The sequence below is a fragment of the Phodopus roborovskii genome, unplaced genomic scaffold, assembly GCF_943737965.1.
Source record: "Phodopus roborovskii unplaced genomic scaffold, PHOROB, whole genome shotgun sequence".
Taxonomy (NCBI): domain Eukaryota; kingdom Metazoa; phylum Chordata; class Mammalia; order Rodentia; family Cricetidae; genus Phodopus; species Phodopus roborovskii.
In genome coordinates, this window is record NW_026126599.1 from 3,301,758 (window position 1) to 3,325,516 (window position 23,759).

Genomic DNA, 23,759 nt, shown 5'->3' on the forward strand with positions numbered 1-23,759 from the left:
GTACCTTTACCCACTGAGTCATTTCATAGGCCCCTATCTTTGAAATGGGTGGCTTCTACCCAATTTTGTGCACATTCATGAAATGATGGTGATGTGAGATGGGGTTGCCCTGGTCACCCCTCAGCAGGGATTTGAAGGATGAACAGCTGTGGGTATGGGGACATGGCTGGCTACACCTACCTGGTCGAGGCTGCCACTGTCCTTAGACAGGCGCCGGAGCTTGCTCTCCAGGTTGACAATGCAGGCCTCCCTCCGTACCATCTCAATTCGCATTTCATCGTTCTTCTCCTCTAGCTCTCGGATCTGCTTCCGGTATTTGTCCTTCTCAATTAAGCACTGTGAGTATTGAGTCTGTGCCTCATCTCGGGAGTGGAAGGCCTGCCAAGGAAGAGCTATGTGTTCATCCCAAGTGAACTAAAATATGGTCAGAGATATGTATTAACTCCAGTTCAGATGTCAAGCAAAGGGACCACTGTGCATTTCACTTCCTTTCCCCGAGAGATATTATAGATTGAACCTAGAGTCTACCACTAGGCCACACCCCAGCCCCTCACTGGGGGATTCTAGGCAGGAGCTCTACCACTGAGCCACACTCCAGCCCCTCACTGGGGGATTCTAGGCAGGTGCTCTACCACTGAGTCACACTCCAGCCCCTCACTGGGGGATTCTAGGCAGGTGCTCTATCACTGAGCCACACTCCAGCCCCTCACTGGGTATTCTAGGCACATATCCCTCCATTCCAGCTATTTTCTTATTTTGTATTTTGAGGCAGGGTCTCACTAAATTATGCAATTGGTGTTGAGCTCACTCTTATAGCCTCAGCAGGTCTTGAGCTTATGATTCTCCTGTTTCTGCCTCCTAAATGCTGAGAGAGCTGGCCTGCACTAGCATACCCAGTTTATCCCTGAGGCTTGGGCATGCCAATTTCTCTCTTCTGCATTCTGCAATCCTACAGCTGTGTAGCCTGCTCTTGCCATGTACTAGGCACAATTGTGAAGAGCTGTGTTGTACCCTCACCACCCTCAGGGTCTGTACCATGCCAATGTGGGTGGGGTGCTGTTTTGGTAACTATTTGTATTTTACATATGAGGATACTGAGCCTTCGGGGGGGGGGGAGGTACCTTGTCTTGGGCATACACTTTATGAGTGGGATTTAACTTCCTCATTTCACCAGACCAGGTAAGCACTATGTTCTCTTATGAGAGCCACTGGGGTGCAGCTCAGGCTCCCATGACCCCCTAAGGCCTGTGTGTTATGACCCCCTTGTCCCAGGATGGAGTTTATCTCTGAGCTACAGATAGGAAAGATGGATTCATGAGGAATCTCCGTGTGGTCAGGTGCATGGACCACAGGACCACAGACCACAGTCAAATAGACATCGTGTTCCATGGACACTGCTGGTCAGCCTCACAGTCACCATGCCCAGGGTGGCACTATACCTGGTCACGCTCTCGCTCCACTTCCTCCAGCTGCAGCATGACGGTGTTCATGCGGTGCTTGTACATTTCACAGTCCTTGCCCAGGGTTGAGCACTTGAGTTCCAGGTCCTCCTTCTCCTCCAGGTACTGCGAGCAGTAGGAGAGAACAATGTGGTACTAAGCCATCAGTAGGATAAGGATAACAACTTGTGTGTGTGTGTGCGCGCATGTGTTGTGAGTGTGTGTGTTGTGTGTGGTGTGTATGTATGTGGTGTGCGTGTGTGTTGTATATATGTGTGATCATGAGCGCATTCTCATTCATGTAAATCCATGTGTGAATGATTGGCCAGAGGCCAACATCAAGATATTGTTCTTGAGATATGGCCTTTCACAGAACCTGGAGCTCAATGGCTGGTCAGCCACCCCCAGGCATCCTCTAGTCTCCACTTCTAAAGCACTAGGATGCCTGGCTTTAGAAATGGATGCCAGGAATCTAAATTCTTATGGTTGCACTTTACAGTCTGAGTCATTTCCCCAGTCCAATGACTATTTGCTTAGTGCCTGCAGCTGGCTTATCCCCTCCCTGATTTGGTGTGTTAGTTGGTCTTGATGGCCAGTTATCTGATCAAGAGGGACTGACTATAGGAGGAGGCTGGCCAATCACCAGTGGATTGTTGAGGGATGGACCACGGAGATACATCCTTGGTGGCGGATTGGACAGGCAAGGGGAAAGGTGGAGACTTCATTAACACTCATCATTTACAAACTACAATGGGGGTGGATGTTGGGATGCTGGATGGCAATTCAGACCAGGGTTTGATATCAGAGATTCCTGCTAACATGTGTCTATGCATGCTACCAGGGAATGACCTGGCTTCTATGGTGTTCCCACCTTGTCCCGCAGTTCCTCCGCCTGGCGAACTTCCTCTTGCAGGTTGTAAATTTTGTTGACCAGTTCCTGCCGGTCCTCTAGCGCCTCCTTCCGGTCATGCTCCAGGATGTCCAAGATGGCCTTGTCTGAGTCAGGCAGACTGCGCTTTCCAGCCTGGATGGTATTGGGGACAGAGGTGAGTACAGAAGGAGGAGAACAAAAGGGCTAGTCCCAGGCAGCCCCAAGGTTTTGTGGCATGAAGCAGATGCAGCAGGGGATTGTCTTGGGTCTTTTTGGCAGTTTATTATCATTTTTTGAGTTTATTATCTGTAAAGAAGCAGGGAGTCCCCAGCCCATTGTTCTATCCCAGTTCTTACTGGATCCCAGAGAAACATCTGTGGCTCCTCAAGATACTTCAGAGGGGACAAGAAAGGGGGCCACCTCTGCATTCGGCTATCCCTCTGAAATCTCAACTAACCAGATCCTGCTAATCTGGGACTCAGTCTCTGCTCCAAGAGCCCCGAGCCCCAGGCAGGTGTGGGGGATCATTCTAGAAGGATGGAGATGTGTTTTCTTCCCTTTCATATATGTTTTGAAGCATTGACCCTCAGTGATAATCTCCTTCTGTACCCACACCTTTTCGAGTGATAAATGTGGGACGCCTTGAGGTTGGAGCACATTCAGTAGAGTGTTCAGGGATCTCTAAGGTTTCCAGAATATTCTCTTCTCCCAGAGCTATGGTTTCCATGTGGATGATATTCTCATTTGTCTTTTTTTTTTTATTATCACCTATAATAAGGGCTGAGGATGGAGTTCAGTGATAGAGACTTTGCCTAGAATATTCAAGGCATTGCCAACAGTACTGGGGATTGAACCCAGGGCATTGGGCATCTGAGTCAGGTGCTCTACCACTGAGCCATGACCCAGCCCCTCACTGGGGAATTATAGGCAGTTGCTCTATCTCTGAGCTACACCCCAGCCCCTTACTGGAGGATTCTAGGCAGGTACTCTACCACTGAACCACACTCCAGTCCTCACTGGGGTGTTCTAAGTAGATGTTCTAACACTGAACTATATCATTACTCCTCTTTAAACATTTAAAATTTTAGACATCTCACTAAGTTGCCCTGGCTGCCCTCGAATTCACTCTGTTATACTAGGGAGGCCTCAATCTTGCAATACTCTAGCCTCAGCCTCCCAAGTACCTGGGATGATAGAACTGCACAACTAGGTCTGACAAAACCAAAGCCAAAACCACACCAAAACAAAAAACAAACACCTTATCTTTTTTTCCTAAAACAACAAAAGCCCAAAGCCCAACCAAACAAAAATACCTTTTATATAATGTCAAGCTCCCGCCAAGAGGGGTTGGAGTCACTTCTACTTTACATTGGGAGAATGTGCAGTTCCAAGCTGACATGCATTGCCTGGGACACTGTAGCTGGTAAGCTGGGACTTGTCAATCATCCTCTAGCAGGTGCTCCCCGCCACACCCACCCTTCCCCACCTCCCCCTCACCTACATAAGAATGTTGTTTCTCACCTGGATGATGGACTGCAGCTCCTGGATCTTGGTCTTCAGCATCTCGTTCTCCCGTTCCAGTTCCAGGACCTGCTCCTTCTTTGGCCGGTTCTCAATGTCATTCTTGAGCTTCAAGGACTGATTTCTCTCCAGCTTACATTCCTCCTCCATCTTGTTCAATCGATGCTTGAGTTGGTCAATCTAAAAATATCCATGTTAGCAGAGGGGTGGGACAGCTGGCAAGAGATGTTGGGAAGAGGGCGAGGAAATTGCTCGGTTGGTGAAGTACTTGCCATCTGAGCATCAGGACTTGAGTTTGGATTCCTAGGGCCCACATAAAAAACTGGACAAGGTGGTACATGCCTGTAATCCAAGTGCTGAGAAGGTAGAAAGACAGGCAGAGCTCTGGGATCACTACCAGCCAGCCTAGCCTACTAGGTGAGGTATAGGCCAGTGAAAGTCCCATCTCAAAATACAAGGTGAGTGGTGTCTGAAAAAACCTGTCCTGTGGTCTTCAAATTCATACATCCATACTTGCATATGTATTCCCCAACACATGCAACCCCTAATATCACTAACATCCATCTGTCCATCCATCCATCCATCATTTGTCCATCCATCCATCAATTCATCTGTTTATCCATTTATATTGCTACCATCCATTCATCCATTCATCTATTGGAGCATAATTTAAAATAAAGTTCTAGTAAAGAAACTTCTAAGTCTCTGCTACAAGCTGATTTTTCCAAATCCCAAGTAGACAGCCTAGAGGCCTCTTCTTTATTCACAAAATCAATTCCTATTCAGCATCTTTGAAGTTCAGGTTGGTCCTGACTTCCAGTCTCACACATGTGTGAGACACGCTAAAGATTGATGGTGTTATCTCAACAATCCTAGAGCACAGATACCATTTCCAATATCATCTTGTACAAATGAAAAACAAACAAACAAACAAAAAAAAAACAAACCAAGCCCAAGGACAAACAAGTCAACAAACAGCCTGCAATCCCGAGGCCATAGCCAACAAGGCCATAAAGTCAGAAGTGAAAATCTGAACTCTGAAATATAGAACATTCTAAAAAGATTATTTATTCTATGGGAATGAGTGTTTTGTCTGCACCACATTTTTGTGCTCACAAAGGCCAGATGAGGGCATCAGACATCCTGAAAGTGGAGTTGCAGATGACTGTGAGCTGTCGTGAGGATGCAGGGAGCTGAACCTGGTTCCCCTGGAAGAGCATCAAGTGCTCCTAACTGCTAAGGCATCTCTCCAGCCTTCCCTTATTTTCCTACGCAAAGTCTTGTTGTGTAACCAAGACTGGCCTCAGTCTTGTTATATAGCTAGTGCTGGCCTTGAACTTGTGATTCTCTTGCCTCATTCTCCCTAGTGTTGGGAGTGTAATCATGCACCCTCCATGCCCAGCTTCATGATCTTAACTGAAATGAAGACTCAATCCACTTGAATTCTCACTGCTTGTTTACTGACCAGTCTACTTCATTAAATTGTACGTGACCTGAGCAGAGCTCAGGTTATTTATCCCTGTATCCCCCTGCAGTGCTTAGCATAGTGTCTTACTCGTGGCAGGTGCTTAATAAATATCCCAAGAATCTGCTTTCTACCCGGCAGCCAGAGCAAGCCTCCAGAGCCATAAATCAGCTGTCATGTCCCAGCTCGCAATCCGTCAGTGGCTTCCCATCACTGGGAGAATAAATCCCAGAGTTCTTACCGTGCCCCTGTGATCTGGACCCACATCATATCTCCTCCTCCCTTTGTGCCATTTGCTCATTTGGCTCCAGGCTCACTGTTTCTACAGCCATTTAAGAAGACAGAAAGAGCCAAGAGGTCACCTATTTGGTCTGTGCCCCCCCCCCCATTTCTGACTTGCATGCCTTGCTTCCTTACTCTCTTATTTTTTTAAAAAAATATTTGTTACATGTATTAATTATACATGGCAATGGGTTTCATTCTGACATTTTCGTGCATGTATACCCTTTATTATTTATTTACTTACTTACTTATTTTTATCCTTTTCACCCTATTAACCTCTCTTGTCCCCTCCTACTCGTGTTGATCCCTTCCTCTTCCCAACTAGGCTTCCCCCTTTGAAGGGGGGCAGAGTGAGTTTCATTAGGGTTGTTTTTATAGGGGAAGAGGCAAAGGGTTATTGACAGGAATATAGACACCTTATTATTGGCTACACTGTTGAAGGAAATACCTTCCCCTCCCTCAGAAACCATGGACTGTTTATAGCTCCTTAAGGAGGACTGGGGCATATTGGACCCAATCTTGTGCATTTAACCACAACTACTGGGAGTTCAAGAGTGTAATGGCCAAGTAATGTCTGGAAGACAGAGTTCTACAACACTCCACCCCTTTCTCTGTTTTTCCATTCTTTCTGTCCAATTTCCCATGGTGCTCCCTGCAACTTTGGGGGAGTGATAACCAGCATCCCTCACTCCTCATTCTTCATCCTCCTTTTTGTTTTTAGACAGGGTCTTGCTCTTTCGTTATGTAGCATGGGCTGAGCTGGCATGGAAACTTGTGACCCTCCTGCCTCAACTTCCTGAGCGCTGGGATTACAGGTCTAAACTGCTATGCATGGCTTATCTTCTTTCTATTCTTGATGCATTTCAAACAATCAGGTGGCTTATCCTGGCGTTCCATGAAGGCATATTATTTTTAAGGCTCATACTCCTGGAACACAGCTAGGAATATGTGTGTTTCAATAAATCAAAGGGAAGATGAGGACATGCCTGTAATCCCAGAATTTGTGAGGTTGAGGCAGGAGGAATGGAGGTTCAAGGCCAGACTGGGCTATATAGCAAAACCCTGTCTCAGGAAAACAAAAAACAAACAGATAAACAAAAAATTGAAATGAAGCAAATCTTAAGTCTTTTCCACTTAGGAGGTAAATTCATTTGGCCGGTGTTTTTTTCCCTGATAAACATCCTGATTACCTCATGTGCCAGGAAGCATGCTGAGCTCTGCGAATACAGGCTCTCCAGAGTTTACACCCACCTGACAGGTGCTACCCATCTTATTAAGTTTTGTAAGCATCACAATATGCATCCCTGGATGTCCTATGTCCCTTCACATGCCTTTAGCCCCTAGTCTACAACATGTCCTCATCTTTTCTGGCACAGGGTCTGTGTGCCCGTATCTGCACATGTTCAATGTAGATCTAGGTTCCATAACTTCCTGTGAGCTTTTATGCATGAGCCTGAAGATATTCAGGGTATACATAGGCCCATCACCCTGGGTGTATCTAGGTGGAAGACTAAGCTTCTAAGGCCCATTGGCTTGAAATACACTGGTGTAGGCGGCTCTAGAGCCTAAGAGCCTGCGTCCTACACCCTCCGTCTCCCCTCGCTTGTCTTGGACACAAAGCTGGGGGAGGGCTGTGGGGCACGTCTGCACATGGCCCTTTAGGGGTCTTGAGCCCTAGGGACATTTCTTTCCCCTACCCTCGGTTCAGCTGGAGCACGGGTGTCCTCACCTCAAGTTGGAGGTCACGGCTCCTCATCACTGCCATGTTTTTCTCCTCACTGAGCTGCGCATAGCGCATGGCTAAGTTGTAGTTGTCATCCTTGACCTTAACCAGCTCATCATTGTAGCTGTCCCGTTCTTCCTTCATCTTGTAGTACCGCTCCTGGAAGGTGAGCAGCTCCACTCGAGTCAGGGTCAGCTGCTTCTTCTCATCCTCCAGCTGCCTGGACTTGGCCAGCAGCTCACAGCGCTGAAGGTCCTTGGCTTTCACCTGCTGCTGCAGTTTGATGACCTCATTCATCAGGAAGTGTGTGAGGCCCTCATGGCCCTCCTCCACTGTGGAGAGGCATACTCAGTCAGGCCTGAGGCATGCATGAGGCAGGGATGGTGTCACTCACTCATACACTCACTGTGATGGTCTCCATTGCCAATCGGAGGGGGATCTAGAATCACCTGGGTGGCAAACCACTGGGCACATCTGTGGGGGATTATCTAGACGAGGTTAACCGAGGAGGGAAGACCTACCCTAACTGGAGGCTGCACCATCTCTCAGGCTGGGGCCCCAGATTGAATAGAAAGCAGAAAGAGAGCTGAGCACCTGCATCCATCTCTTTCTGCTTCCTGACTGCAGATACCATATGATTGGCCGCCTCATGCTCCTGCCACCATACCCTCACCATGATGGACTTGTACCCTCAAGGAAGAAACCTTCCTTCTTTAAATTGCTTTAGTATTTTGCTACAGGAACAAAAAAAAAAAGTAACTAATACAGCTGCCAACATTTTATTTATTGCAATGCTGGGGAATCAAACTATAGCACTTAGCTATAACTCCAGTGCTTTATAACATTTTGGAGATTAAAGTGTCACTGAGTCATCCAGGCTGGCCTTCACCTTGAATTTGCCTATCTCAGCCTCTCAAGTATCTGGGATTATAAGCCTGAACTATCAGGCCTGGTTAGCAGTATTTACTGAACTCTTAATTCCTGCTAGGCAGTGGGGGTTCAACGTGGGCCAAACAGGCTTTGGCTGTAATAGACTTTACTGTACAATAAGAAAGACAGATGTTAAAAAAAATCAAATGATGACAACAATATAGGCATGAGTATCCCACACAGTATAGGCATGGTGATCATGAGCGTGTCATGTGGGGAGGTAAAGGTTGAGTTTTGGAGGGACAGAGGAACAATTTTAGAAAGAGACGGAGGGAAGAAGGGAGAGGTGGGGCAGAGAATATGCTGGAAGAATTGGAGCATGTAGCATATGGGGACCTTGTGATCACATTAACGGCCTGTGCCTTGTGTCTGGGCTGATAAATGTGACAAGACCACCACAGCAAGTGTTGGATGGGTAAAGGGAGCTGATGGGATCTTGGGGTCTGGACACCAGGTAGAGAGTAAACCGATTCAAGACCTTGTAGGAGGGAAGATTCCACGGGTAGAATGAACTTGGCCATGACTGCCGCACTGTTTGGAGGGGTGATTCATGAGCATCCACTTCTCTTAACCCTTGCTTCAGTTTGTGCCCATCACCTATCTCCTGTTATCAGTCAAAGTAAGTGATGGACAGTCCAGGAGTCCATCATGTCACTATCCCTCTGAGGAACACACACACACACACACACACACACACACACACACACACACACACACACACACACCATTCTGCTAGAGTCCCCATGTCCCTAGTAGCAAAGCCACTTACCCACAATGGTGGAGAACCTCCGGGTGGGCTCCTTTCCTGTCACCAGCTTGTAAAGTTCTGGGTAGTAGAACTCCAGACTCTCCAGGAAGACCACATAGCCCCTTTGTCCCTTGGTGTGAAGAATGTCCAACAATCGGCCTGTGGGGGTGGTGAGGTCAGTCCAAACTGTGAGAATGTATTGGATTCGATGCCAATAGTTCCTCAGCTAGTGGTGAGACTTCATGATAACTTCTCCTACCTAGGCTGATATTTTGGCTGGCTTTATCTTGTTTGGGTCTTATACATGCAGTCATAGCTACTGTGAATTGAAGGTACAACGTCCCTGTCATGTCTGACAAATACTGTTTTGTTTTTTTTCTTTCAGACAGTGTCTACCTCTGGCTCTTACATTCTTTCTGCTTCCTCTTTCTTAATGATCCCTGAGCCGTGGGCTGTGTGTGTCATATAAACTTCCTATATAGAGGGATTCAAGTGGTGCTAACATATGATAGGGGGGCTATAACTCTCTCAGACACTCCCTACTTTTGATTCAGGGCCTTTTGCTGGCCTACAGGGTGCCAAGCTAGACTGTTTGGCTAGTGAGTGTCAGCCTGCCTCTACCTCCCCAGCACTATCATTAGAGCACACCCAAAGTCTCCACACCCAAAGTCTCATCAAATTCTCTCATTCTTGAGTCATAGCATGGAGTCTGGACAATGCGAATCAAAGAGCCAGGCTCTTGGCAGAGTCCATGAATGTTCAGTGTGTCAATAAATTGATAAAACCTGGATAGATGGCTTTATTGCCAGAGAGAGCCATAAACCAGCAGTTTCAAAGATATTCCCAATCTACTAGTGCTATGAACCATGAGCCATATAAATGAACCATGAAAGGCCTGGGGATGTAGCTCAGTGGTAGAGCAATTGCGTTACATATGCAAGACCCTGATTTTGATCTTCAAGTACCACAAAAAGACAACAAAAAACAAACCGCACAAAGTGGAACACAACACCTAAGCATTCTGGCACCCGTTCTCCTGTGATTGGAGAAGATTGGGAGTCTATGGTATAACAGTGGCCTGGCTCCCTAGGATTCAGAGCAGGAAGACAAATATTTGCAAGCTATGGTTTGAATATGAGATGTCTTTCAAAGGCTCCCATATTTGAACATTTGGTCCCTAGCTGGTAGCACTGTTTGGGAAAGTTTTGGAACCTTTAAGAGGTGGAGTCTTGCTGGAGGAAGACAGTCACTGGAGGAAGGCCTTGAGGTTTCATAGCCCCATTTCCTGTTTATGCTCAGCTTCCTGTGTGTAGATGCAATGTGACCAGTCATGATGGACCAAGTCACCTCTGACTATGAGCCAAAACAAACCTTTCTCTCCCTTAAGTTGCCTCTTGTCAGGTATTTTGTTATAACAACAAAAGGTAACCAATACATCTGCAAGGCTCGGAAAGTCATAGGAAAGGGGCACAGATCTGTTCTTTGGGAATCTTGCACATCCTAGAGATAGTTTTATGTGGAATCCTTCCAGCAGTTTCCAGCATCCATCCCACTTGCTGTGGTTTGAATTCTATTTTGTCCTCCCAGAGGTTTATGTGTTAGGAGCTTGGTCCTGAATTCTAGAGAAGACACTTAGTGTTGGGACCTTTAAAATGTGTGTGTGTGTGTGTGTGTGTGTGTGTGTGTGTGTGTGTGTGTGTGTGTGTGGGATCCTAAAGTCATTCAGGGCTATGCTCCTGAAAAGTCCCTCTGGTGTCCTGGTGATGTCATCCTTTCCCCAACCATATGTCCCTGCTATCATACAACATGAATAGGAAGTCTTTCACCAGAGCTGAGCCAAAACTGAGTTTAACACACTTTTTTTTTCTTTATAAACTCCCCTACTTCAGGTTTTTGTTGTATCAACAAAAAACAAGGGAGAAGACACTACTGATTTCTCTTACTGTTTATACATCATCATCTTTCTTTAAATATTTTCAGATATCACTTCCCTTGAGGTTCCTAACACTCCACCGTTTTCCTAGAACAGAAAGGATCAATTTCATTGTGTGTCAGTCTTGACTGTTTGGTTGAGGCTGCCTGGAGCACTGTATTGAAAAGGATTCCAAAGTGGCATCCAAACTCAGTGGGAAAACATGCTGTGCTTAATTAAGGCTGGCTTCCATGGATACAAGAGGCGGTGGAGGCTTGCCGACCACTTGTCATCAGCCCTGCTGTGGGATGGGGATTTCCAAACCCTTCCAACTGTGGTCCACAGAAAGAAAAAACATTGTGTAGTGTGACCCTGTGCCCAATACAGAGATGAGCACACAAACATGGATGCATGAAAAAGTACAATAAAGTTGAGCAAGTGTTATGAACCACTAGAAAGCCTGTGAATTTCTTCTCAGAACAGAATATAATATATATTTTTGTGAAGCTGGAGATGGAAACCAGGGCCTTGTGCATACTAGGCACTCTACCATTGAACCACACCCTCAGCCCCTCACTGGGGGATTCTAGGCAGGTGATCAACCCCATAGCTTCATCTCTCAGCAAAATAGCATTTTAAAACATTACATACATCAGATCACAGAGGAACCCAAGTATAATAAAATACAGCTCTCAAATATTAAGGGAGTTTGTGATTTGGTACTTAATGACTTCCTTTATTAATGCATTAAACAACAAGTTCTTCTGACAGGTCTAATGACTGGGATGAGTGAAAACACACCCGAGGGCATCTGCAGAACTGTGATATGATACAGACCTCCCTGTTGTTTTTTACTATTGACAAAGTCACAGGTGTTGCTAATCAGCAGTGTGATCTGTTGCCTGCCAACACTCATAATGTAAGACAATGCTAAATGTCAGGGTAGGCTTGTAAAAGTAAAATATGTACCCTCCCTTTAAATTCATTGATTTTGAGTTCTGCACACACCAAACTTAGACAGTGCATGGAGTGGTCTACTCATGTTGTTTCCTCTAGGTATAACATTCCAACCTGGAGGGACGACCAGGGATGCTCAGGCAAGTGTCAAGACTTAGGCCTCATGAAGTTCAGGGGATTTTTTCCAGCCCTTTCCCAGATGTTTCATAGGCAGTGGCAATTGCTGAGGGGAGGAAATTCTTCATTGGAGCTGCCTGCAAGTTGTACAGAAAGCTCAGGGATGCAGGTTTGGAGAGTCTGTGATCATGTTGGGGCGGAACTTCTGTGCTGATGCTTCCAGAGTCACCTATGCCCCTGTGAGGGACCTGTTACCCAGGCTCCTGTGGGGAGCCCCTCAATCGGGCTCCTGTGAGGAAACCCTCACACTGTAAGGACACATTTTCCCACAAAAGCAACCACTCACCCATACTCTCGAAAGGACTTCCATGCTCTTCTAATGACCCTTCATCTACATTCTGTAAGTAATACCATCCGTGCTCATGTAACTCCTCACCCATGCTCCTGCAAGTACCTTGATAAGTAACTCATTGGTTCCCTCAGACAGACTTGGGTGGAGCTGAATCCTTGGTCTGTCATTGGTTCCTAGCTGGGGTGGGTAGACATTCATTCAAACCTCACTGGGAAAAGTGGAGTAACACAACATCTCTGTACCCTGGAATGGAACTCCATGTCTAGATGAGCCCCACCTTAGTCCAGCTAAATCAGAAGCAGTCCCGTGACTGGCCATGTGTGGCACACTCATCTTCCTTTCCACTCTTACCTGCGCGGTTGATTTTGGATGGAAGCATGGGCGCATTGAGCACCTCATCTTCGTCTTGCTCATCTATGACCTTGCACTGGCGCAGGTAGGGGGTGAGCTTGGCAGGATTGATGTATCGGCTCAGCATGTGCCGGTTGCATTCTACATTCTCCCACAGGGCATCCTCTTCATCCTTCAGCGTCTCCATGTAGTCATCCATAGCTGGCCCTCCTCCTGTGAGGTATAAACCCCAACAAGGTTAATAAAACAGCCTCTAAGGAACAATGCCATAAAACACTTGGGAGTGGAGTGATGGCTGGAATATATTGCCAGGCTCAAAAAAAAAAAAAAAAAAAAAAAAAAAAAAAAAAGTATAGCACAGAAAAATGAGTAGAACATACTGCCTTTTATCCAAGGGAGAAGGGGATGGGGACATAAATACAAGTATAAATTTTCTTATATACTAAACACTAAACAATAGAAAGATGAGCTGTAGCATTATTAAAGGATAGTTCAGAGGGAGCGATGGAAAGTCCTGTTGTTGGGGTGTGCTCTTCCTATGCAGGTTTCATCTTCCTAAGAATATATCTTTCTCCATACAATATTTATATAATATCATTTGCTTTCAAATTCTGCCCAAACAATACCATACCATCTGTATCTCTTTTGATATAGCTTTCTTCCTTCTATATTTTTCAGGTTTATTTAGGTGGGTATATATAGATCTAATTAGTTCATCTTTTAAATGTAGCTCTAATGAGATATAACTTAAACACTGTAAAAATTTTCACTTTAATATGACTTAAACTATGTATTTATGTGTGCCTGTGAGAGTTTGTGCACCTTGTATGATGTGTAGATGCTCATGAAGGCTAGAAAAGGCTGTCAGATTCCCTGGACCTGGAATTACAGGTGGTTGTGAACTGCTGGGTTTGGTGCTCAGAACTGAATCTGGGTCCTCTGCAAGAGCAGTAAGTGCCCTTAGCCACTGAGCTCTGTCTCCAATATAAATCCTTTTAAGCATACTATGATGTTGTTCATTTATCACAGTGGCCTAATATTTTTAGGATACTTTTGTCTTTTCTGAAAGAAACCTTTTATCTATTAGTGGATACTCTTTTGAAGAAAATATTTCTTTGGAATATTACTCAGTTTTGTGTGTGTGTGTGTGTGTTTATGCATGCATCATGCATGTGCACATGCATGTATGTGGGTATGTGCTCCTGTGTGCACAAATGGAAGCTGCAGAAATTAGGTGTCCTGATCATCTCTTCTTTACTCCTTTGAGACAGGGTCTCTTACTGGGCCTGAGACAGGGTCTCTCACTGGGCCTGAGACAGGGTCTCTCACTAGGTCTGAGACAGGGTCTCTCACTGGGTCTGAGACAGGGTCTCTCACTGGGCCTGAGACAGGGTCTCTCACTGGGCCTGAGACAGGGTCTCTCACTGGGTCTGAGACAGGGTCTCTCACTGGGTCTGAGACAGGGTCTCTCACTGGGCCTGAGACAGGGTCTCTCACTGGGCCTGAGACAGGGTCTCTCACGACCTGGGACTGGGCTGACATCCATCAAACCCCTATTCACCAGGGTTACAGGAGTGAGCATCCTGCCTGGCTTTTTACATGGGTGCAGAGTCTGAATCCAGGTCCTTTTATTTATGCAGCAATCACTCTCCACTGGATTACCTCCCCAGTTCCAATTAGCAGCCACTCTTGATTTCTAAACTGTCCTCATCTGCAATCACTTTCTGTGAAAAAACTGCTTTCTGTCAGTGGTTTTGCCTATGCACAGATTCAAAATATGCAATCTTTTGTGGACATATTTTTTTTTTAACACTATTTTCAAATTTCTACCATTTGAAGCAAGTATCAATCTGCCCTCCCCACCTCCTTCTTTCCTCCCTGGCTCCCTCCCTTCCTTTCAAAACAGCGTTCTTTATTGGGCCATATTTCATGTGCCATGTGATTCATCTTTTTAATGTGTACAGTTCAATGGTTCACAAACTGAGACAGTCACCACAATCAATTGAAAACATTTTCATTTATTTCAAAAAGAAACCCTAGCCATTCATTTCCCTCCAACACCTACGTCTCCAGCTGCTGGCAACAACTAATGTACTTTCTGTTTCCACGGCGCCCCAGTTTTGTTGAAGCCAGTTTTGTTTCTCTGGCTGTGATAAAATACTCTAAAAAGATAACAACTTAGGGAAGACAGGGTTAATGTTAGCTCAGGATTCCAGCTCACAGTCCATCATTGCAGGGAAGACAAAGCAGGGAGTTGAAGCAGCTGGTCATACCACACACATAGTTGAGAGCAGAGAGAAACGAATGCATGCATGGAAGGGCTCAGCTCATTTTCTCTGCTCTAAGGCATTTCAAAACCCAAGCCCAGGGAATGATTCACAGCAATTAATGTAATCTAAGCACCTTGCCTCTAGACACGCCCACAGGTCAAGCTGATCTGGACACTCCCTCACTGAGACTCTATTCTAAGGTATGACTCTATTCTACACTGTGTTGGTAATTAAAACTGTCAACACATACAAAATTGCCTTTTCTATATAACAGAATCAGAGGATTTCCAGCCTTCTGTGACTTGGTTCTTTTGCTTAGGACATCGTGTAAGCACTTTCTCCAAAACTGTCAATCAAGACTGGGGAGTCAAAGGAGACTCTGAGTTTGATTTCTAGAACTGGCATTAAAAAAAAAAAAAAAAAAAAAAAAAAAAAAAAAAAAAAACTGGGCATAGTAGTGCACACCTGCAATCCCAGCTCTGAGGTGGCAAAGACAATGAGTCCTGGACAGCTGGCCTTGACTACTTAGTGGGTTCCAGCCCAGTGAGAGACCCTGTCTCAAAATCCCATGGTAGACAGAACCTGAAGATGACACTAGAGCGCACACAGGTACACCCCACACAGGTGAACACACATGCACTGTCAAATGACTGTTCCCTGTGTTGACTGACAGTTTGTTTAGCTCTTCATGCACCGATGGATGTTTGAGTTCTTTCTACCTTCTTAGGTAATTTGATGAACAAGGCTGCTTGGGACATGCACGGACGGGGTTTTGTGTGGATATATGTTTTTTATTCCTTTGAGTAGCACTGAGAACTGGGTGTTCCACTTTGTCACTCCCTGCTCTATTGCTCTGAGACAAGGTCCTTCACTGACCCTGGAGGTAGACTGGTGGTTCCCAAGCCCCAATGACCTTGCTGTTTCTAACTCCGCAGCACAGCCCCACCTGGCTTTCTACACTCATGCTGGGAATTGCAGCCCAGGTTCTTATGTTTCCACAGCAAGTACACTTCACTTCCATACTGAGGAAGGGATGTGTTACATTTTGGGGACCTGTCACAGTGTGGCAAGGGGCACCATTTCTCATTGGTGCTAGACAGTGTGCAAGACTGTCATCAGATACCTAACTTGCAAGTATTTTCTCTCGTTCTGTCAATTATATTCTCACTGTGTATAAGACTGTTGGTTTCATATGCTTTAATTGTGTGTGTGTGTGTGTGTGTGTGTGTGTGTGTGTGTGTGTACATGGGTAAGTGTGTACCAGGGCATGTATTGTGGAGGTCAGGAGGCAACATGGGGGAGTTGGTTCCATTTCCACCATGTGGGCCTCTGAGACTGAACTCAGGTTGACAGGCATGGTGGCACATGCCTTTGCCTGCTGAGCCACTTCTTCGACCCATCACTTTTAAATTTAGATGTAGTTCAATTTGTTGAACATTTGCCTTTGTATGCCAGCATTTATAAAACAGCCATTGTCTAATAGTGAAGCAATGAAGACTTACATTTTTTTTGTTGCAGTTTTATATTTTAACTTTTCTATCAAGGCTTATGATCCATCTCATTAAACTTTGCTTGTGGTGTGAGGTAGGGACTTGTTCCTGCTGTTGTGATAAATACTCTGACAAAATCAACTTGAGGGGAAAGCATTTGTTCTGGCTTATAGCTGGAGGGGACCATTTCATCATGGTGAGGAGGCATATTGGAAGGAGCAGCTGGTCACGATACATCCCACAGTCAGGAAGGAAAGAATGAACAGGAAGTGAGTTTGGACTATAAAGCCTCAAGACTCACCTCCAGCTACCTACCTCCTCCATCAACACAGCCTTCCCAAACAGCATTGCTAGCTGTAGCCACATGTTTAAACCCATGAGCCCTAGGGGAGCACTTCACATTCAAGTCACAAAAAGATCCAACTGCATTTTTCCTTCCTTCCTTCCTTCCTTCCTTCCTTCCTTCCTTCCTTCCTTCCTTCCTTCTCCTTCCTCTTCCTTTTTCTAGATAAAAACTCTATTTTTGAGTATATGTGTATGACTACATGTATAGATATGTAGTTACCAAGAATGATTCGGTGAAAAATCTAATCTTTCCCTACTGAATGACCCTGATACTCTGAAAATAAGGTGGTTAATACCAGTGTTTGTCCCCAGGATCTTAATACCATTGCACTGATCAATATTTTCATGCCAGCACTATGTCATCTAGGTTCACGTAGATTTGTAGTAGGCATTGACTTTGGAAAATAGGAGTTTTCCAATCCTTTCTTTCTTTCTTTTTTTAAACATGGCTTTGGCTACTAGGTGCCCCCTTAAAATTTTAGGATCCATTAGTTAGTTTCTTTGGATGTGCATGTTGTGTGTATGCATGTATGTGCATGTGCATGTACTCATGTGCGCATGTGTGCATGAATGTGCACATGGAACCTGAAGCTGATGTTTGGTGTCTTTCTCAATTGCTCTCCAATTAGATTTTGGAAGGGTCTCTCAGTGAACCCAGAGCTCATCAATTTGGCTAGGGTGTTTGGCCAGTGAGATCCAGGTATTCGCCTATCTCTGCCTTCCTAGTGCTGATGTTACAGATGTTCACTGCTGTGCCTGGCTTTTTATGTGTGTGATGGGAATTGACTTGCATGGAACTGAACCATCTCCCCAGGCCCTCACTTGTCAATTTCCACAAAAAGCTAGCTGGTATTCTGATAGTGTACCCACTGAATATGAAGAGCCAGTTGGGGGCTGTTGCTGTCCAACAAGATCAAGTCTTGTGATCCACAAACATGGGATGGCTTCCCCTAGATCTATTATCTTCTTCAATTTTTTTTCAGCAATGGTTTATAATTGGTAGTGTATGATACAGTTTGGATGTATGGGTGTAGGATTCAGAAAATCACCAATCGCTCCCTCCCCTTCTTCCCCTTGCTCTCTCTCTCTCTCTCTCTCTCTCTCTCTCTCTCTCTCTCTCTCTCCCTCTCTCCTTGTCTTCCTCTCTGCTCTCTCTGTCCTTTCTGACTTGACATTCTCTTTCATCATGATGGGATGTCCTCACCAGAGGCCAAAACCAGTGTGCCATCTGATCTTCGACTTGACTCTTCAGGAATGTGACCTGCTTTTACTTCCAAAGCATCATGTATCAGGGAATTTCATTATAATGTCAGAAACCTCACTAATACAGCAAGTAAATCTTGCATTTCTTTTGTTAAATTTATTCCTACATGCTTTTATTATTCCAATGATTATAAATGGGCTTTACTTTCTTAACTTCATTTGAGGAATGTTCATCGATGGTGTACAAACACACAATTGATTTTCGTGTGTTGACTTTAAATCTTTAATTTTCCCCAGTAATGCTTTATAGTTTTCAGGGAATTTTATAGTGTGGGTGTTGAATGACACTAAAAAATCTGTATGTAAAGACATGGTCCTCAGAGTGGCACAGCTGGTGGCAGGGGGCTCTGGCCTTTAGGAAGCCCATGCCATTTGAAATAATTTATTATTTTGAGTATTCCTTAGTAGGGGCTTTAAGATTATCTATGTATAAGATCATGTAATGTCATATATTTTTACTTAGGTCTTTCCAATCTAGGTGTGTGTGTGTGTGTGTGTGTGTGTGTGTGTGTGTGTGTGTGTATGCATGCACACTCTAATGGATATAGTTTTGTGGTGCTGATGATTCAACCCAGGCCATGAGCTTTCTAGGTCAGAACTCTACCATTGAGCCTTGCCCCTAGTTTCTCACTGGATAATTCTAGGCAGGTGCTCTGCCATTGAGCCATACCCCAGCCCCTCACTGGGGGATTCTAGGCAGGTGCTCTACCATTGGATCATGCACCCAGTCCTTCATGGGGGGGTTCTAGGCAGGTACTTAACTGCTGATTCATGTCTCCAGCTCTTACTATGAGATTCTAGGCAAACAGCCTACCTCTATCCACCCCTGCAACTCTTTTGTCTTTATTTCTCCTTCATACCCATTTGCCCTGCCTAGCACCCAAGTAGTCAGAAGTAGAAGAATGGACACTTGTCTTGTTCCTGATCTTAGGGGCAAATCATCCCTCCTTTACCACATAACATGATTTTCTCTCTTTCCCTCCCTCTTCCTCTCTTTTTCCCATAATAGATGTCATTTATTAGACTCAGGAACTTCCCTCACATTCCTGCTTTGTTGACCATCATTACTGTCATTAATGGTTCATCGATTCTGATTTTGTTAAACCAGACTTTCCTGTGTCTATTGAGATGATCATGTGGCTTTTAAGATTCTATCAGCATGGTGTGTTCCATGAACTGATTTTCAGACGTTAATTAAACCCTGCACCCCAAGGATGAATCCCATTTAGTCTCTCTCTCTCTCTCTCTCTCTCTCTCTCTCTCTCTCTCTCTCTCTCTCTCTCTCACACACACACACACTACTTGATTCAATTCCCTAGGTTTAAAATAAAGAGGATTTGCATTTGTATTCATAAGAGTTATTCATCTGAGGGTCTGTGGTTTTTCTTTTCCTATGATGTCTGGTTCTGAGTTCAGGGTCATTCTAGTCTGATAGGAATGTCTGGGAAGGAAGTATTCTTTCTTGTTCAACTTTTTGGAAGAGTTTTTGGAGACCCAGTATTAAAATTTCACTTGCTCAGCCAAGCTTACAACTAAAGACATGTGAGCATAAGTCCCTTTTTGTGTGTTGGGGTCACTTGTGTGTGTTTGTGCATGTATGGAAGTCAGGGGCCAGCCTTAGGTGTTGTCCCTCAGATACCATCCACCTTACTTTGAATTTTGAGACAGGGTCTCTTACTGCTTGGGAACTTTCCAAGTGAGTTGGATTAGCCAGCAAGTACCAGAGGGCCTCATGTCTTTTTTTTTTTTCAGTTTTAAAATTTATATTATAAACAATCTTGTTTCACATGTCAATCCCAGTTCCCTCTCTCCCCCTACTCCCCTGTCCTCCACAGACCCCTTACCGCATCCCATTTCTGCTCCCCAGGGAGGGTGAGGCTTTCCATGGGGGAATCTTCAAAGTCTGTCACATCATTTGGAGCAGGGCTTAGGCCCTCCCCCCCCATGTGTCTAGGCTGAGAGGGTATCCATCTATGTGGAATGGGCTCCCAAAGTCCATTTGTAAACTAGGGATAAATACTGATCCATTATCAGAGGCCCCATAGGCTGCCCAGACCTCCTAACTGACACCCACATTCAGAGGGTCTGGGTCAGTCCAATGCTGGTTTCCCAGCTATCAGTCTGGGATCCATGAGCTCCCCCTTGTTCAGATCAGCTGTTTCTGTGGGCTTCCCCAGCCTGGTCTTGACCCCCCCTTTTTTTTAACATAGCTTCTGGGTATCAAACTCAGGTCCTCACATAAGCAGTGCCAAATTCTTTCCTGATGGAGTCATTTCCCCAGACTCATTGTTATTTTGATGGGATCACTCTTCTTACTTGCCATGGGTCAGTTTATACGCTCTGGCCATCTGTGTCATTCTAGGAATCTGTCTCCCTCAAGTTGTCCTGATTTTTTGGTGACAGTTTCTTATGGCTATTGTCCCAACTCTTTTTACCTCTGTAAAGTCAGCTACAATACCCTTTCTAGTCCCCATTCTAATAATCAGGGTCATTTTCCTTCCTTCCTTCCTTCCTTCCTTTCTTTTTTTCTTTCTTTCTCTAGTGTAGCTGAAGTTTTGTCAAGGGAGCCATCCTAAAGGCTGGTGGGAATGCCTCAGTGGGTAAAGTGCTTGTTGCACAAGCATGAGGACCTGAGTTCAATTCCCAGATTCCACCAAAAATCAGAGGTGTGGGCTGTAATCCCAGTGCTGGGGAGGTGGAGACAGGAAGATTCCTAGGGCTCAAGTGGTGAGCTCCAGGTTCAGTGAGAGACACTGTCTCAAAGGAGGTAGGTTGCACCCTTGAGCACAATAACTGAAGCTGTCCTGGTCTTGCATCTGAAAACATTTGTGCATACACACACACACACACACACACACACACACACACACACACACACAGAAACCAAACCAACGACAAAATACGACCATCCGACTCCCAACTCCAGGGTTCACTGGCATTTTCCATTCCCTGTCCATCTCACATCTATTTGTCTCAGTTCTTTATCATTTCTTTCTTCTGCTCACTAACCTGGGATTGTCTTCCCTTCAAGTGCAGGCATGCAGAGCTATGGTTCTTCCTTGGAGTTCTGCCTTGGCTCTGTTTTCACCGATGTAACCAACTTTCCCATGCACTGATGCAACTAACTTGGAGATTTCTTCTCTAGTCCATTGGTCAGTCAGGGATGTGCCATTTCATTTCTTCATATTTGTGAAAGGTTAACAAAGTCCAGTGAGGTTTGTTTCTTTAATATCTACACTCAACCATGTCTTCTCTGAAAGTCACTGCCTTGACACCTTGTTAATGCCAAATAAATCTCCCTGGTCATGCTCCAGCTTAAGGAAGATGGCACCCACAAATTTCTAAGCCCCGAGTTTTGTATATGTGGCCAAGGAGAGGCTCTCTCTCTCTCTCTCTCTCTCTGTTTAGGAAACTGAATCAGAAGATGACTCTGAAGCAATTATACAGCTTCCAGCTGGACCACAGGAAAGCAGAAACCCAGGGATGTTGCAGTCATGAGGGTAGAGTATGGGTGAGTGAGCAGAGGAAGGGTCAGTGCAATGAGGCCTCAGGGAGACAGCCACCAGGTCCCATGAGACAGGGGCCTGGGGTCACCTCTCCTCATAGACGACTTAGGTCCTTTCTCTATGAGTCTTGGATGTTCATCATTTCTGGCCAGCATGCACAGTGTCTGGTTCTTGCTGTAGGCCTTTGCTGGCCACCCTATTAAACTGATTTACTGATTTTGTGGGAGTTTGTTCTTGAGTAAAATATCTGTTTTCTGTGATGAGCCAAAACTAGACTGAAGTGGACAGAAATCAAGGATTCAGTTCACATGTGATGCATTGTTAGACAACAACGGCACATTACAGACTTCCAAACTGTATTTTGTGTGTGTATGTGTGTGTTTGCATACATTTGCACATGTACTTGCATGTGTGAGCCAATTGATGTTAGATTCTGAACCCAGGGCTTACCCAGCTTGCTCCAGGGGATCCCTTGTCTGTTTCCTGAGTGCTGGGATTACAAATGGGCTGCCACATTAGCACCTATCTATTACTTAAATGGGTGCTAGGGATCTGAGTTCAGATCCTCATGTTTATGCTTTAACCACTGAAATATCTCCTAAGCCACTCTATTGGTCTTCTGAGACACAGAACAGTTCTCTTTAGTCATTCAACTGTGTGATAGCATGCTAGAACATCTTGCTCCCCATCTAATAGAAACTCGGTGCCCAATGACCAACCTCTGTCCATCCTTCCCTGCTCTGTTTCTCCATGGTCCCTGACGATTATGGTTGGTTTTAGCTATGATAGAATCACGGGGAAGAGAGTTTCAGCGAGGGATTGTCTAGAACAGGTTGGCCTGTAGAGATCCCTGTGAGGGAATTTTTTCAATTGGACTGTTTGACCTGGAAGACCCAGCTGGCTGTGGGCTGTACCACTCCCTGGGGGGTTGTGTGTGGGGGTCCTGAACTATGTATGAGTAGAGAACACAAGCTGAACATTAAACACACAGCATTCATTGTCTGTGTTTTGACTGAATATGTGCTGTAACCAGCTTCCTTGAGTTCCAGCCTTGACTTCCCCCAATGGTGGACTATAACCTGAAACTGTGAGCTAAAACAAACCCCCGTACCTGTCAGGGAACTTAATCACAGCAGAAAGGATGAAGTCAGGGCAATCAGGACACTGACTTAATCAACCTGAAGTCGTGTCCCCAGTTAGAAAAGGCTCCTTCATCTGTGAGTGGGTGCCTTGTTGCCCCGAGCCATGTGAAGCCAGCCCTCTGTGATGCACAGCCCAAAGCCCTGGACAGTAAATAAATGTGTGACTCTGTGCAAAGACCTGCTGTCCAGAGAGCTGCAAGCCAGGCGCTGAGAGTTCACATCTGGGGGCTCAGTAGGAGAGAGTCTAGGAAGCATGGCTTCCTGCCCTTCAGAGACACAGCATGTGTGAAACCATTCATTCCCAGGGTGCTTATTGCCACAGAGATGCTCCCTGAGGCTCTCTGCTTGACAGGGCAGTCCGCTATGCAGGAAATGACTGTGTCGAAACCTTCCTCCTTAAGCCGGCATGATGGGGACCTCAGAGACAAGGTTGTCACAGGCCTGTGGTGTCATGGGAACTGATACATCTCTAGCATCCTGTGTCACGTGTGGCTCAGGCACCATGGGTCAAGAGGTGCTCAGAAAAGACCAACAGCTTGTGAGATCCAGTGAGTGCCATGGTTCCTCCCCCTGGAGGGGCTCAGAATTCCACATGAGAGTCAGTCACTGACACAAAAAAGCCACAAGACTAAGCCCTAGCAGCATACTGGGGCCTGCAGAAGGGAAATCACAAAACCTACGGAAGTGGCACAGTGTTCCAGATATCATGTTAGAACCTTCACAGAAGTCATCCCATTTAAGCCATGCCAGGTGAGTCATGTCTGGTATCCTTGCTAGGCAGGAGTCTGAGGCAGGGAAATCACAAGTGAAAGGCCTGCCTGGGCTACACAATCAGTTCAGGGTGAGCCTTGGCAACACAGAGAGACCATGCCTCAAATTCAAAAAATTAAAAAGGGTTTGTGGGTGGTAGAGCACCTGCCTAGAATCCCCCAGTGAGGGGCTGGGGTGTGGCTCAGTGGTAGAACACCTGTCTAGTGTGACTCAGTGGTAGAGTACTTACTGTAACATGCATGAGATTCTGTGTTCCATCCTCAATACTCCCTTCTCCCAAATAGAGAAACATCAGAATGGTGGC

The 23,759-nt window shown here is 45.5% G+C and overlaps 1 protein-coding gene across 2 annotated transcripts in view; it reads right to left on the minus strand.

Moving 5' to 3' along the window:
- The window catches only part of Card11 (caspase recruitment domain family member 11), a 121,341-nt gene that overhangs the window by 25,920 nt on the left and 71,662 nt on the right, over window positions 1-23,759 (minus strand). For both annotated transcript variants that reach the window (XM_051205226.1, XM_051205227.1), the window contains exons 3-9: window positions 12,669-12,881; window positions 9,001-9,138; window positions 7,308-7,633; window positions 3,832-4,011; window positions 2,311-2,463; window positions 1,440-1,565; window positions 181-378 (exon numbers count right to left, since the gene is read on the minus strand). In XM_051205226.1, coding sequence (XP_051061183.1) covers window positions 181-378; window positions 1,440-1,565; window positions 2,311-2,463; window positions 3,832-4,011; window positions 7,308-7,633; window positions 9,001-9,138; window positions 12,669-12,881 — 1,334 coding nt within the window. The remainder of the gene's footprint in view (window positions 1-180; window positions 379-1,439; window positions 1,566-2,310; window positions 2,464-3,831; window positions 4,012-7,307; window positions 7,634-9,000; window positions 9,139-12,668; window positions 12,882-23,759) is intronic.